This window comes from Branchiostoma floridae, chromosome 10 (assembly GCF_000003815.2).
Source record: "Branchiostoma floridae strain S238N-H82 chromosome 10, Bfl_VNyyK, whole genome shotgun sequence".
Lineage (NCBI taxonomy): Eukaryota > Metazoa > Chordata > Leptocardii > Amphioxiformes > Branchiostomatidae > Branchiostoma > Branchiostoma floridae.
Window position 1 is genome coordinate 21,277,981 of NC_049988.1, and position 11,182 is coordinate 21,289,162.

The 11,182-nt window shown below is 44.5% G+C and overlaps 2 protein-coding genes across 2 annotated transcripts in view; both read left to right on the plus strand.

Annotated features, from left to right (window-relative positions):
* Positions 1–10,213, plus strand: part of LOC118425101 (transformation/transcription domain-associated protein-like) — a 34,484-nt gene extending 24,271 nt beyond the window's left edge. Inside the window, exons 30-45 of the mRNA XM_035833920.1 lie at positions 395–547; positions 1,139–1,199; positions 1,998–2,091; positions 2,272–2,358; positions 2,674–2,759; positions 3,254–3,432; positions 3,880–4,022; positions 4,774–4,987; positions 5,328–5,504; positions 5,888–6,040; positions 6,602–6,721; positions 7,576–7,719; positions 8,017–8,160; positions 9,199–9,281; positions 10,004–10,079; positions 10,172–10,213. Of these exons, the coding sequence (XP_035689813.1) occupies positions 395–547; positions 1,139–1,199; positions 1,998–2,091; positions 2,272–2,358; positions 2,674–2,759; positions 3,254–3,432; positions 3,880–4,022; positions 4,774–4,987; positions 5,328–5,504; positions 5,888–6,040; positions 6,602–6,721; positions 7,576–7,719; positions 8,017–8,160; positions 9,199–9,281; positions 10,004–10,079; positions 10,172–10,213 (1,956 nt within the window). The remainder of the gene's footprint in view (positions 1–394; positions 548–1,138; positions 1,200–1,997; positions 2,092–2,271; positions 2,359–2,673; positions 2,760–3,253; positions 3,433–3,879; positions 4,023–4,773; positions 4,988–5,327; positions 5,505–5,887; positions 6,041–6,601; positions 6,722–7,575; positions 7,720–8,016; positions 8,161–9,198; positions 9,282–10,003; positions 10,080–10,171) is intronic.
* Positions 10,214–10,362: 149 nt separating this feature from the next.
* LOC118425102 (transformation/transcription domain-associated protein-like) overlaps positions 10,363–11,182 on the plus strand; it is a 4,724-nt gene continuing 3,904 nt past the window's right edge. The window contains exon 1 of the mRNA XM_035833921.1: positions 10,363–10,448. The gene's annotated coding sequence lies outside the window, so the exon portion shown is untranslated. The remainder of the gene's footprint in view (positions 10,449–11,182) is intronic.

Consider the following 11,182-nt stretch of genomic DNA (forward strand, 5'->3'; position numbering starts at 1 on the left):
ACTCTGCCATATGTTCGTAGGCATCAGGGTCATGCCTCCTCGTAATTTAGAGCTCGCTGACAACTCGGCCGAGCTAAATTCTTGATTTGTAAAGGGGGCTTTATGAAGGGTTGATCTCGGTATTGCGATGTATCAAAACTGTGGAGTTTAAACGATAACGTGCTTAGATGTACCATTTAAAGCTTGTTGTCTGCTGTTGACATTGCTTAACAGTAGAAATGTGTGTTTTTATACATCATATAAAAATGGGCGTATTTTGCGTTGATGTATTTGTGTGCTTTTCTGTGTGTGTGTGTGTGTGCATGTGTGCATGCACGTGTGTGTGTAGAATTATGTGTGTGCAGTACATGTATGTATAAGAAAGTGCACATGTTAAGTGGGTTGTTTTCCCAAGGACCAGAGCGGGCAGGCCAACTTTGCCAACATCTGCACAGCGCTGGAGCTCCTGACGTACTTGCTGGGGACCCTCTCACCCCAGAACATCCTGGCAACCTTTAAACCACTGCAGCGGGGCATCGCAGCCTGTATGACATGTGGCAACCAGAAGGTAGAGTTTTCCACTTAGTTAAAGTTGTCATAGTTGCATACAGAACATCGCGGCCTGTATGACATGTGGCAACCAGAAGGTAGAGTTTTCCTGTTAGTTACAGTTGTCATAGTTACGTACAGAACATCGCGGCCTGCATGACATGTGGCAACCAGAAGGTAGAGTTTCCCTGTTAGTTACAGTTGTCATAGTTACATACAGAACATCGCGGCCTGTATGACATGTGGCAACCAGAAGGTTCAAAGTCTATCAGTTATTATAAATGTAGTTATATTATACATGTCATGCCTTGGTTCAATATGGGTGTTCCGGACCTGTCTGTATCATGTGGGCTTCCATTGAATATTCAACCATGTTCTGCCTGTGGCGGCATCAAAAATTTGAATACCAGATTCGGACATTTAAATTTGTGTCTTACAGTCTTTTGTTTGCTTGTTTGAGGTCAACCATGGTCATCAAATATTTCAACTTCTGGCTTATTTCTCATTGAAAGGTGTGTTGTGGCCCAGAGGAGGATTGAGTAAGTGAGTGAATGTTACTCAGATGTAGAGTAACTTGTTTCAAAGTACTTGTCTTGTCTATTTCCCCCAGGTGGTGAGATTTGTTCAGCAGCTTCTGGCCAAACTCATGAGCATCTTCCCTACTGAACCAAGTGAGTAGAATCATTTTCATGCTCTTCTTTGATATATAGCAAAGTAAGGAGAATTCCAGATTTATACATTTCAAAAGAAAAAGCTGATCTTTTTTCTTTTCAACTGTTCTGACTGCTTATAATGACCAAACCGAACGGACACGGACTGTGAACCCTGAGCTTTCGTTCTTCTTTATATTTTTGTACCATTTAATGCAGTGATACATGTTGATAGATTTTTAGGACTTGATGTGATCTGTATCTGTCATATTTTATCTGACCCTTACCTTCCTCATGACCTCAATGAAAAGCGGCCTGCAGGCCAATTTGAGCTTTTCATGAATAAATATTTGGTTCAAACAAACAAACTTTTGCAGACCAAAGTTCATTAATGTCTTCTTTAGGCCACACCAATTTAATTTCTTGGTTCACGGATTCGCTCGCTCCTATTTTTTGGAAAAAAAAAAAAAATTACCACTCAGCAAATTTTCACCATTAATGAAACCATTCACCAGCTTTCTGGTGTAGCAAATTGGCCTTTATATTATAAGCTCCTTAAAGTGTGGGTACAGGTGCTGTTACTGTATAATAATAGTGGTTTTGTACTTTTTTCAAGCTGAAAACGTTTTTTCTTTATGTTTTGTATTAGCCGTTAGCTTTACCCCAACCATTTTACAATTTTTATTTTTATTTTTATTTCGCCCTCTCGCTCCATATTTTTTATGAAAAAATCCGTGAACCAAGAAATTAAATTGGTGTGGCCTTAAAAAATTGTCTAAAGCCATGTCTGTGCCCCCCTCCCCCCCCCCCCCCCCCCAGGCACCTCCAGCGTAGCCTCCCAGTATGAGGAACTGGAGTGTTTGTATGCCGCTGTGGGGAAGGTCATCTACGAGGGGCTCACCAACTACGAGAAGTAAGGAGCATTTTCTTAAAGTTATGTTTGAAGATATTACCCAATGTTAGAAGTACAATCATGTTTGTAAGGAATAATTTCTCTTTGACTTTGACTTTGACTTAATTTTTTTGTTCTGTTAGTAGTTTATCTGGTTTTTGTCCTACATATGTACTAAATGTGTCTTGTTTTCTTGTTTAGGGCAGCCAACGGTAGTCCCTCCAGCCTGTTTGGTACTCTGTGGATCCTGAAGTCTGCTTGTGTCAACAATGCCAGCTACATAGACAGGTAACCACACATCTACATGTGACACAATGCCAGCTACATAGACAGGTAACCACACATCTACATGTGTCACAATGCCAGCTACATAGACAGGTACTGCATTTAAGTTTGCTTGGAGGTGTGTTATGTCAATGTGCAGTTGTACCAGTCCTGTTATATAGATACAGATACATGTGTGTTTGTTTGTTCAGGCTGATCTCAGGCTGATCTCTGTGATCTCTGTGATCAAAGCCTCTCTCTCTCTCAAAGTGTTCATGTTTGTTTGTTTGTTTGGGCTGATGTCGGTGTTCATGTTTGTTTGCTTGTTTGTTTGTTCAGACTTATCTCAGTGTTCATGCGGACGCTGCAGAAGATGGTGAGAGAACACCTGACACCTGCTGCGGCAGCAGGGGAGGGGACCACAAGTAAGTATCGGCTTACGTTCACTCAGCAAGATAATGAAACATTACGTAAACATTGAAGTACATTTCAACTCCTTTCATCTTCTAGAATATTTAGAAGAATGTCATCAGGTTGTAGACTGAATGGATAGCAAGGTTGTTTACATCGATGAAGATTAACACTTCAAGGTTCATTATTCAGAACCAAGACGTAAAGTTTCCATATTGGTAAGCTGTGACACCTTAAGCTGTAGTGCAATGTGAACCAGTTAGAATTGCTCTGAGGAAGGTGACAGACTGTCACCAAAATGTCGACTGTGTCTTGGTTGTCGATAACCTTGTTTTCCATCAACACTTGTACATCAGTTTTTCTAGTTCCTTGTCTTTGGTCTGGAAGACTAGCAGACTACTGCAGCAGTATAGTCACATACTAGATACTACGTCTGCTTAGATGTTGTGGATGTGTTCTGAATTTAGGGCTCAAACGTTTGAACCCTCTGTGTTCTGTTTATTCTCAGTGTCGAGTGACCTGATCATCCTGAGTCTGGACCTGATTAAGACCCGGGTGGCGGTGATGAGCGCGGAGATGAGGAAGAACTTCATCCAGGTGATCCTGACGCAGCTGATCGAGCGCTCGCCGGACGCCAAGATCCTCAAGGCCATCACTCGCATCATGGAGGAGTGGATCAAGATCAAGGTCAGCAACTTCCTGGCACGTTTGACCAATTGCTGACATGCCAATTGCTGACATTACGTATCTGCAAGATCCCATGTTTAATAGGTTTTACGTTGTGAAGTGATAAGTCATCAGTATTGATCCTGAAGAAGGCGACAGTTGTCGTTTTTATCTGTGTGCACCTTTGTGCTGGAAGAAAGTTTACCTTAAAGTTTGTACTATGACTTTTACCATCAGTCATGACTTAGGGTGGTTAACTTGACATGTATTCCGTGTACCTTTCAACTTCATTTGGGAGCTAAAGTGGTAGGTGCCAAGGCTAGGGTAAGATCAAGAGGTCACTGGTTTGAATCCCAGCATTCCTTGCTAGATATTGTCACTCGACCTACATGTGCAGCTCGGAAAATTGGTACCTGGCTTTTGGTTGGGGAGGTAAAATGCTGAGGCTGTGTTCTTCCCCCACCCCAGGGCCCCATGGCAGTGAACGCCACCCCCACCCTGAAGGAGAAGGCCCACCTTCTCACCAAGATGATGCACTTCACAGAGAAACGTTTCCCCGACGACAACGAGCTCAACGCACAGTTCCTGGAGCTGGTCAACTACATCTACAGGTCAGTTTGCTTATAGTCATTGAGTGTTGGAGTTAACCCTTAACTCATAAAAAGTGTTTTCCAACACAAGGAATTGGACTTAACCAAATTTTTGGCTGATCGAATGCTGTCTTTGTCAAGGATTTGTCCATCCCATTCCTTGACAAAGACAAGAGTCGATCAGTCTAAAGTCCAATTCCTTGTGTTGCAAATTGCAGTTTAACTCTATTCAGAATGACCAAGATAACACTGTTTCAAGTGTTTTATTTGTTTAAGTCTTCACTAACTTGGATACGAAAGACATCAGGGCCAAGTTTGTGTTCTCCTAATGTTTGTTTGTTTGTTTGTTTGTTTACAGAGATGAGTCGTTGCGAGGCAGCGAGCTGACCGTTAAGCTAGAACCAGCCTTCCTAGCTGGGCTTCGGTGTGTGCAGTCGCACATCAGGGCCAAGTTTGTGTTCTAATGTTTGTTTGTTTGTTTGTTTGTTTGTTTACAGAGATGAGTCGTTACGAGGCAGCGAGCTGACCGTTAAGCTAGAACCAGCCTTCCTAGCTGGGCTGCGGTGTGTGCAGTCGCACATCAGGGCCAAGTTTGTGTTCTCCTAATGTTTGTTTGTTTGTTTGTTTGTTTGTTTACAGAGATGAGTCGTTACGAGGCAGCGAGCTGACCGTTAAGCTAGAACCAGCCTTCCTAGCTGGGCTGCGGTGTGTGCAGTCGCACATCAGGGCCAAGTTTGTGTTCTCTAATGTTTGTTTGTTTGTTTGTTTACAGAGATGAGTCGTTGCGAGGCAGCGAGCTGACCGTTAAGCTGGAGCCAGCCTTCCTAGCTGGGCTGCGGTGTGTGCAGTCGCACATCAGGGCCAAGTTTGTGGAGGTTTTCGACCAGAGCATCCGGCGCCGTCTGTATGACAGGCTACTTTACATCACCTGCTCACAGAACTGGGAATCCATGGGGACACACTTCTGGGTCAAACAGTGCACCGAGGTGAGTTGGGGACTGTTTCTTTGTTGTCAAAGTTCTCAAAGAGATCTACATGTAGTTCGAGAACAGGTTTATCCTAACTACATGACATTATATGAATTAATATGCAAAAAGGGTTCTCCAACTAGATCTCCTTTGCATATCCATTCACAGCTGGGATATATAAACTCCAACAAGATTTCTCCTGTGTCACTGATGAAAGACACCGGATGGATGCCTGAGACGTCTGACTGTTTCCAAAATCATATCCTGTTGCTTGAGTAACTGCTTTTTGTCGTATCTTATTACCTGGATGTCTAACCTTCATCAACGGATCTTGACTATTCTCTGCTTCTTTTTCTAGTTGATGCTAGCGGTGTCAGACCGGTCCACCCCTGTGTCCAGTCACTCCCAGCTCTCCATGCTCCCGTCCATCACCCATGTGATAAACCTGGCGGACAGCCGGGACAAGATGGCCTTCGCCATGGCGATGAGGGTCAAGGAAGAGCCCATGGATGTGGAGGGGGAGAAGCAGGAGGAGGTCAGAACACTTTTTTTTTCTTTTCTTTTTCTTTTTTACTAATCTTTAAAGTTTATCATAAAAAAAGGCTTGTAAGTTACTCAGACCTTCAGATGTTCTGAATTGTACATTGAATATAGCTGTATATTGGAAATTTTTTAGTAGAAAAATTTAATGACCTGTCACTTTCTTTCTTATATGGTATGGAGCTAGAGCTCATGAACCATATATGATATGGTTTCATATGTCATGACCTATGACCTTCATCCTTATATGGCATTTTGCTGCTGACAGGACATGGAGATTGACATTGAGCTGACCTCAGTAAACCTTTACCCATATATGGTATGATTTCATATGTCATGACCTCTGACCTCCATCCTTCTATGGTATGTTGCTGACAGGACATGGAGATTGACATTGAGCTGACCTCTGACGAGGGGAAGTCCAAGGACTCGTCGGGTCGCGAGGAGGTCAGCAAGGGTGACCTTCGACACCAGCTGAGCGTGCTCACGAACCGCCACGGCAAGTTCCTCGAGTCTCTCAAGGAAGTCAAGGTAAGAGAGGACCAGCTTTTCCTGTTCTCTACAATATCTAAAATATTTAGGTAATAATGTTAACTGAGAAAGTTTTAGAGCAAATGTTGCATATGAAGCAACACATGTTGCCACAAATATTGCATTTGAAGGTATAACCAAGACTTAGGAATATTTATATTCAATGGTGCATTTTTGTTACAAATTGTGTGGTTGTTTGTTAAGTTTACATGAAGATATGTAGCATATACCAGCTATAGCATGTTGAGTAAAAAATTGACACATAAAGTTGCCGTTTCCGCAGACAATTTACAGCACACAGCTGTCCGCTGGCACCTAACCCAGCTGTGAAAGTGTCAAGGTTTTGTTACACGTGTAGTTACAAAAGTAGCAAACTAAAACTGACACATGTTGTTGCTATTCCAGACGATCTCGTTCCTGACAGCAGTGTCGCAGCTGTGCCACTGCAGCACACAGCTGTCCCACAGTACCTGGGTTGAGCTGTTCCCCCAGGCTGTGAAAATGTTTAATTTGTTACAAATGTAGCAAACTAAAACTGACAATGTTGTTGTTGTTCCCCAGACGATCTCGTTCCTGACAGCAGTGTCACAGCTGTGCCACTACAGCACGCAGCTGTCCCACAGCACATGGGTCGAGCTGTTCCCCCGGCTCTGGAAGGTGCTCAGTGAGAGACAGCAACAGGCAAGTCCCTGCTTTTATCTAATACAAAGTGTAATTCTGTCTGTGTATTGTGTAGGGTTCCACAAGGATCATTCATGGGCCCTCTCTTGTTTGTGACCATTACAGATAATCATTCCAAAGCCTCACTATTCTTATCTTTGCTTTATTCACAACGAAGAGGTGACTCAATGTCAAATGGCAAGTTGCCATTGCATCTTTTTTTAGCAAATTGATGTGCAGCAATCAGTTAATTCTGACTTCAATCATTTTTCTTTTTTTTTCTGTCCACAGCATTTAACAGGATAGCTAGGTCCTTTCCTGTGCAGTCCGATCAGGTTCCCATGTGTTCCAGAAGGAATGCCAGCCTAGCACGGAGTCCCTCTGACTTGTTTGTTTGTTTGTTTGTTTACTACAGCACCTGTCCGGAGAGCTAGGCCCGTTCCTGTGCAGTGGGTCCCATGTGTTCCAGAAGGAATGTCAGCCCAGCACAGAGTCCCTCTTACTTGTTTGTTTGTTTGTTTGTTTACAGCACCTGTCGGGAGAGCTAGGCCCATTCCTATGCAGTGGTTCCCATGTGTTCCAGAAGGAATGCCAGCCTAGCGCAGAGTCCCTCTGACTTGTTTGTTTGTTTGTTTGTTTGTTTACAGCACCTGTCCGGAGAGCTAGGCCCGTTCCTGTGCAGTGGGTCCCATGTGTTCCAGAAGGAATGCCAGCCCAGCGTAGAGTCCCTCTGACTTGTTTGTTTGTTTGTTTGTTTACAGCACCTGTCCGGAGAGCTAGGTCCCTTCCTGTGCAGTGGCTCCCATGTGTTCCAGAAGGAATGCCAGCCCAGTATAGAGTCCCTCTGACTTGTTTGTTTGTTTGTTTGTTTACAGCACCTGTCCGGAGAGCTAGGCCCCTTCCTATGCAGTGGCTCCCATGTGTTCCAGAAGGAATGCCAGCCCAGCGCGATCCACACGTTTGTGGAGGGAATTTCGCGCTGTGTACCCCCCATCCCCATCAGACCATGTGTGCTCAAGGTACGCTGTAGTTCTGGACTTCATCTAAATAAAGAGAGAATCCAAACACGGCTTATTTGATAGGCCATCTATTAAATTTTGATCTGTGCTTTTTAGATAGTCTTTAATGGTGCATTTTGTATTTGTCAGTTTTCAGACATGTGTATTCTTTGTCATATTTTCATTCTTGTGTGTCAGGTACATGTAAGGTCCAGATGACATGTTGCTGTACCTCAAAGTGTGTAACTTTATTCATTGATTAAGGCGCTCATGTGTGTTTTCTGTTTTGTTTATTTGTTGTTGTTTGCTTGTTTACAGTACCTGGGTAAGACCCACAACTTGTGGCACCGCTCGACCCTGATGCTGGAGCAGAGCGCCTTTGAGAGCGGCTTCAGCACCCAGAGCAAAACCAAACAACCTAACGAGTACTACGAACAGGAGGGCATCACTCCTCCCAACCAGGTACATGTTCGCACCTTACACATCCTACCCCTACCCCTAACCCTAACCCTTCAGCACCCAGAGCAAAACCCAGCAACCAAACGAGTACTACGAACAGGAGGGTATCACTCCCCCAAACCAGGTACACATTCATACCTTACACATCCTACCCCTACCCCTAACCCTAACCCTGCAGCACCCAGACTCAGACCCGAACACCCTAATGAGAACTACAATGAGTACTACGAACAGGAGGGAATCACTCCCCCAAACCAGGTACATGGTCACACCTTACACATCCTACCCCTACCCCTAACCCTTCAGCACCCAGAGCAAAACCAAGCAACCAAATGAGTACTACGAACAGGAGGGAATCACTCCCCCAAACCAGGTACATGGTCACACCTTACACATCCTACCCCTACCCCTAACCCTTCAGCACCCAGAGCAAAACCAAGCAACCTAACGAGTACTACGAACAGGAGGGCATCACCCCCCCAAACCAGGTACATGGTCACACCTTACACACCCTACCCCTAACCCCAACCCTAACCCTTCAGCACCCAGAGCAAAACCAAACAACCTAATGAGTACTACGAACAGGAGGGCATCACTCCTCTTAACCAGGTTTGTTTGTTTAAACCTTAAAAGTTTGTTTATTCATGAAAAGCTCAAATTGGCCTGCAGGTCGGTTTTCATTAAGGTCATGAGGGAGGTAAAGGTCAGATAAAATATAAGAGTCCTAATAACATGTTCACATGATGTGTAAGAGGCAAAATACAGTGGTGATTGACAGCTGACTGTATATTTTGATTGAAACATAACTTTTTGATTGACAGCAAACTGTTTTTGATTGACAGCAAAATATATTTGATTGACAGCTGACTATTTGAATGACAGCTGCTTTTGATTGACTGCTGACTGTTTTGATTGACAGCTGACTGTTTTTGATTGACAGCTGATTGTATTTGATTGACAGAGACGTTAGACATGCTGTCGGAACTGTACTCGCTGCACTGTACTGTATTTGATTGACAGCTGACTGTATTTGATTGACAGGAGACGTTAGACATGCTGTCTGAACTGTACTCGCTGCTGAGAGAGGAGGACATGTGGGCGGGGCTCTGGCAGAAGAGGTGCAAGTAAGTACCCACTCTCATGTTCACAACCCCCTAGCCTTCCCCCCTTCATGATGTTAACAACCTCCTAGCCCCCCCCCCTTCATGATGTTCACAACCCCCTAGCCTTCCCCCCCTTCATGATGTTAACAACCCCCTAGCCATGCCAACACCCCTTGGCCACGGTACCCCCTCTGAACCCGACAGCCCCTGACCACAGAAGCACCTATGTCTTCAAGACAGTCCCATTTACAATTTGCTCCCCATAAATATTTTGGCAGTGCTTTCCATATATTGTCTTCTTAGCCTTCCCTAAGCTTGTGCTGGAAGTAACCATAGTCCCCGACCCTCTAGATACTGATGGGACTAGGTAAAAAAAGTTAAAGTTGCCCGTACATCAGTAACAGATGCGTAGGGGTGGCGCCCATCTCCATTTCTGTAGCCCTTGGGCCACACATGTGCAAGCCACTACAGCAGGGGGCTGGTCCGCTGGTAGTAATGTGTGTTAAACTTCCATACTCTTCCTCATTAGTGCTGAGTGCAAAGCAGAGAAAGCAGCATGTACCATTTTTAAAGTCTTTGGTATGACTCGGCCGGGGATCGAACTCACGACCTACCGAATGCAAGGCGAACACTCTAACCACTAGGCCATTGTGCCGGTTTATGGGACTGCAATGGGACTAGGTGAACCTTACTAAATGCTCTGTCCATGTGTTGCTAATGTTCCTACTGTTATTGTTGTCCAGGTTCCCCGAGACAGCCACTGCCATAGCGTATGAACAGCAGGGATTCTTTGAGCAGGCACAGACCACGTACGAAGGGGTGAGTAGCACTGTACTGTTGTCATTTACTAGTTCATTCCAATTGCTACATGTACCTTTTGTGGTTTGTGATAAACAATGTTTTTTGACCAGGCCCAGACCACGTATGAAGGCGTGAGTAACGAAATACTGTGATCTTGTACTAGTTCATCCCTAGTTACACCTTCTGTGATTCATGATGAACAACAAAAACATTGCAGTGGACAGGATCTGTCTGTAGCTTGTCCTTTTTGCTAAATGTTAGACTAAGTGATTGACTGTAACTGTGTCTGTTTCAGGCCATGACGAAGGCTCGGCAAGATCACAACAGCAGCGCAGCATCCCCCAACATCGTCCCTGAGTACCGACTGTGGGAGGACCATTGGATCAGGTCAGGCTTTACCTTTAACCCTTAAACTCTGACCTCTAACCCTTACCCAACATCATCCCTGAGTACAGGCTGTGGGAGGACCTTTGGATCAGGTCAGGCTTTACTTTTAACCCTTAAACTCTGACCTCTAACCCTTACCCAACATCATCCCTGAGTACCGAATATGGGAGGACCATTGGATCAGGTCTGGCTTTACCTTTAACCTTTGACCCTTAAACTCTAACCCCTAACCCTAACCCAACATCGTCCCTGAGTACCGAATATGGGAGGACCATTGGATCAGGTCAGGCTTTACCTTTAACCTTTGACCCTTAAACTCTAACCCCTAACCCTAACCCAACATCGTCCCTGAGTACCGAATATGGGAGGACCATTGGATCAGGTCAGGCTTACCTTTAACCCTTAAACTCTGACCCCTAACCTTTACCCAACATTGACACTGAGTACAGACTGTGGGAGGACCATTGGATCAGGTCAGGCTTTACCTTTAACCCTTAAACTCTGACCCCTAACCTTTACCCAACATCGTCTCTGAGTACAGACTGTGGGAGGACCATTGGATCAGGTCAGGCTTTACCTTTTAGGACTCCAGGAAGAATAGTGATACTACATTTAGTATCACTAATGGAGATCCAAATAAAACAAACAAACAAACCTTTAACCCTTAAACTCTGGCCTCTAACACTTTCTCAAGTCCTAAAGAGCCTACCCTAGCCCCACCAGCTGTTTGTTTA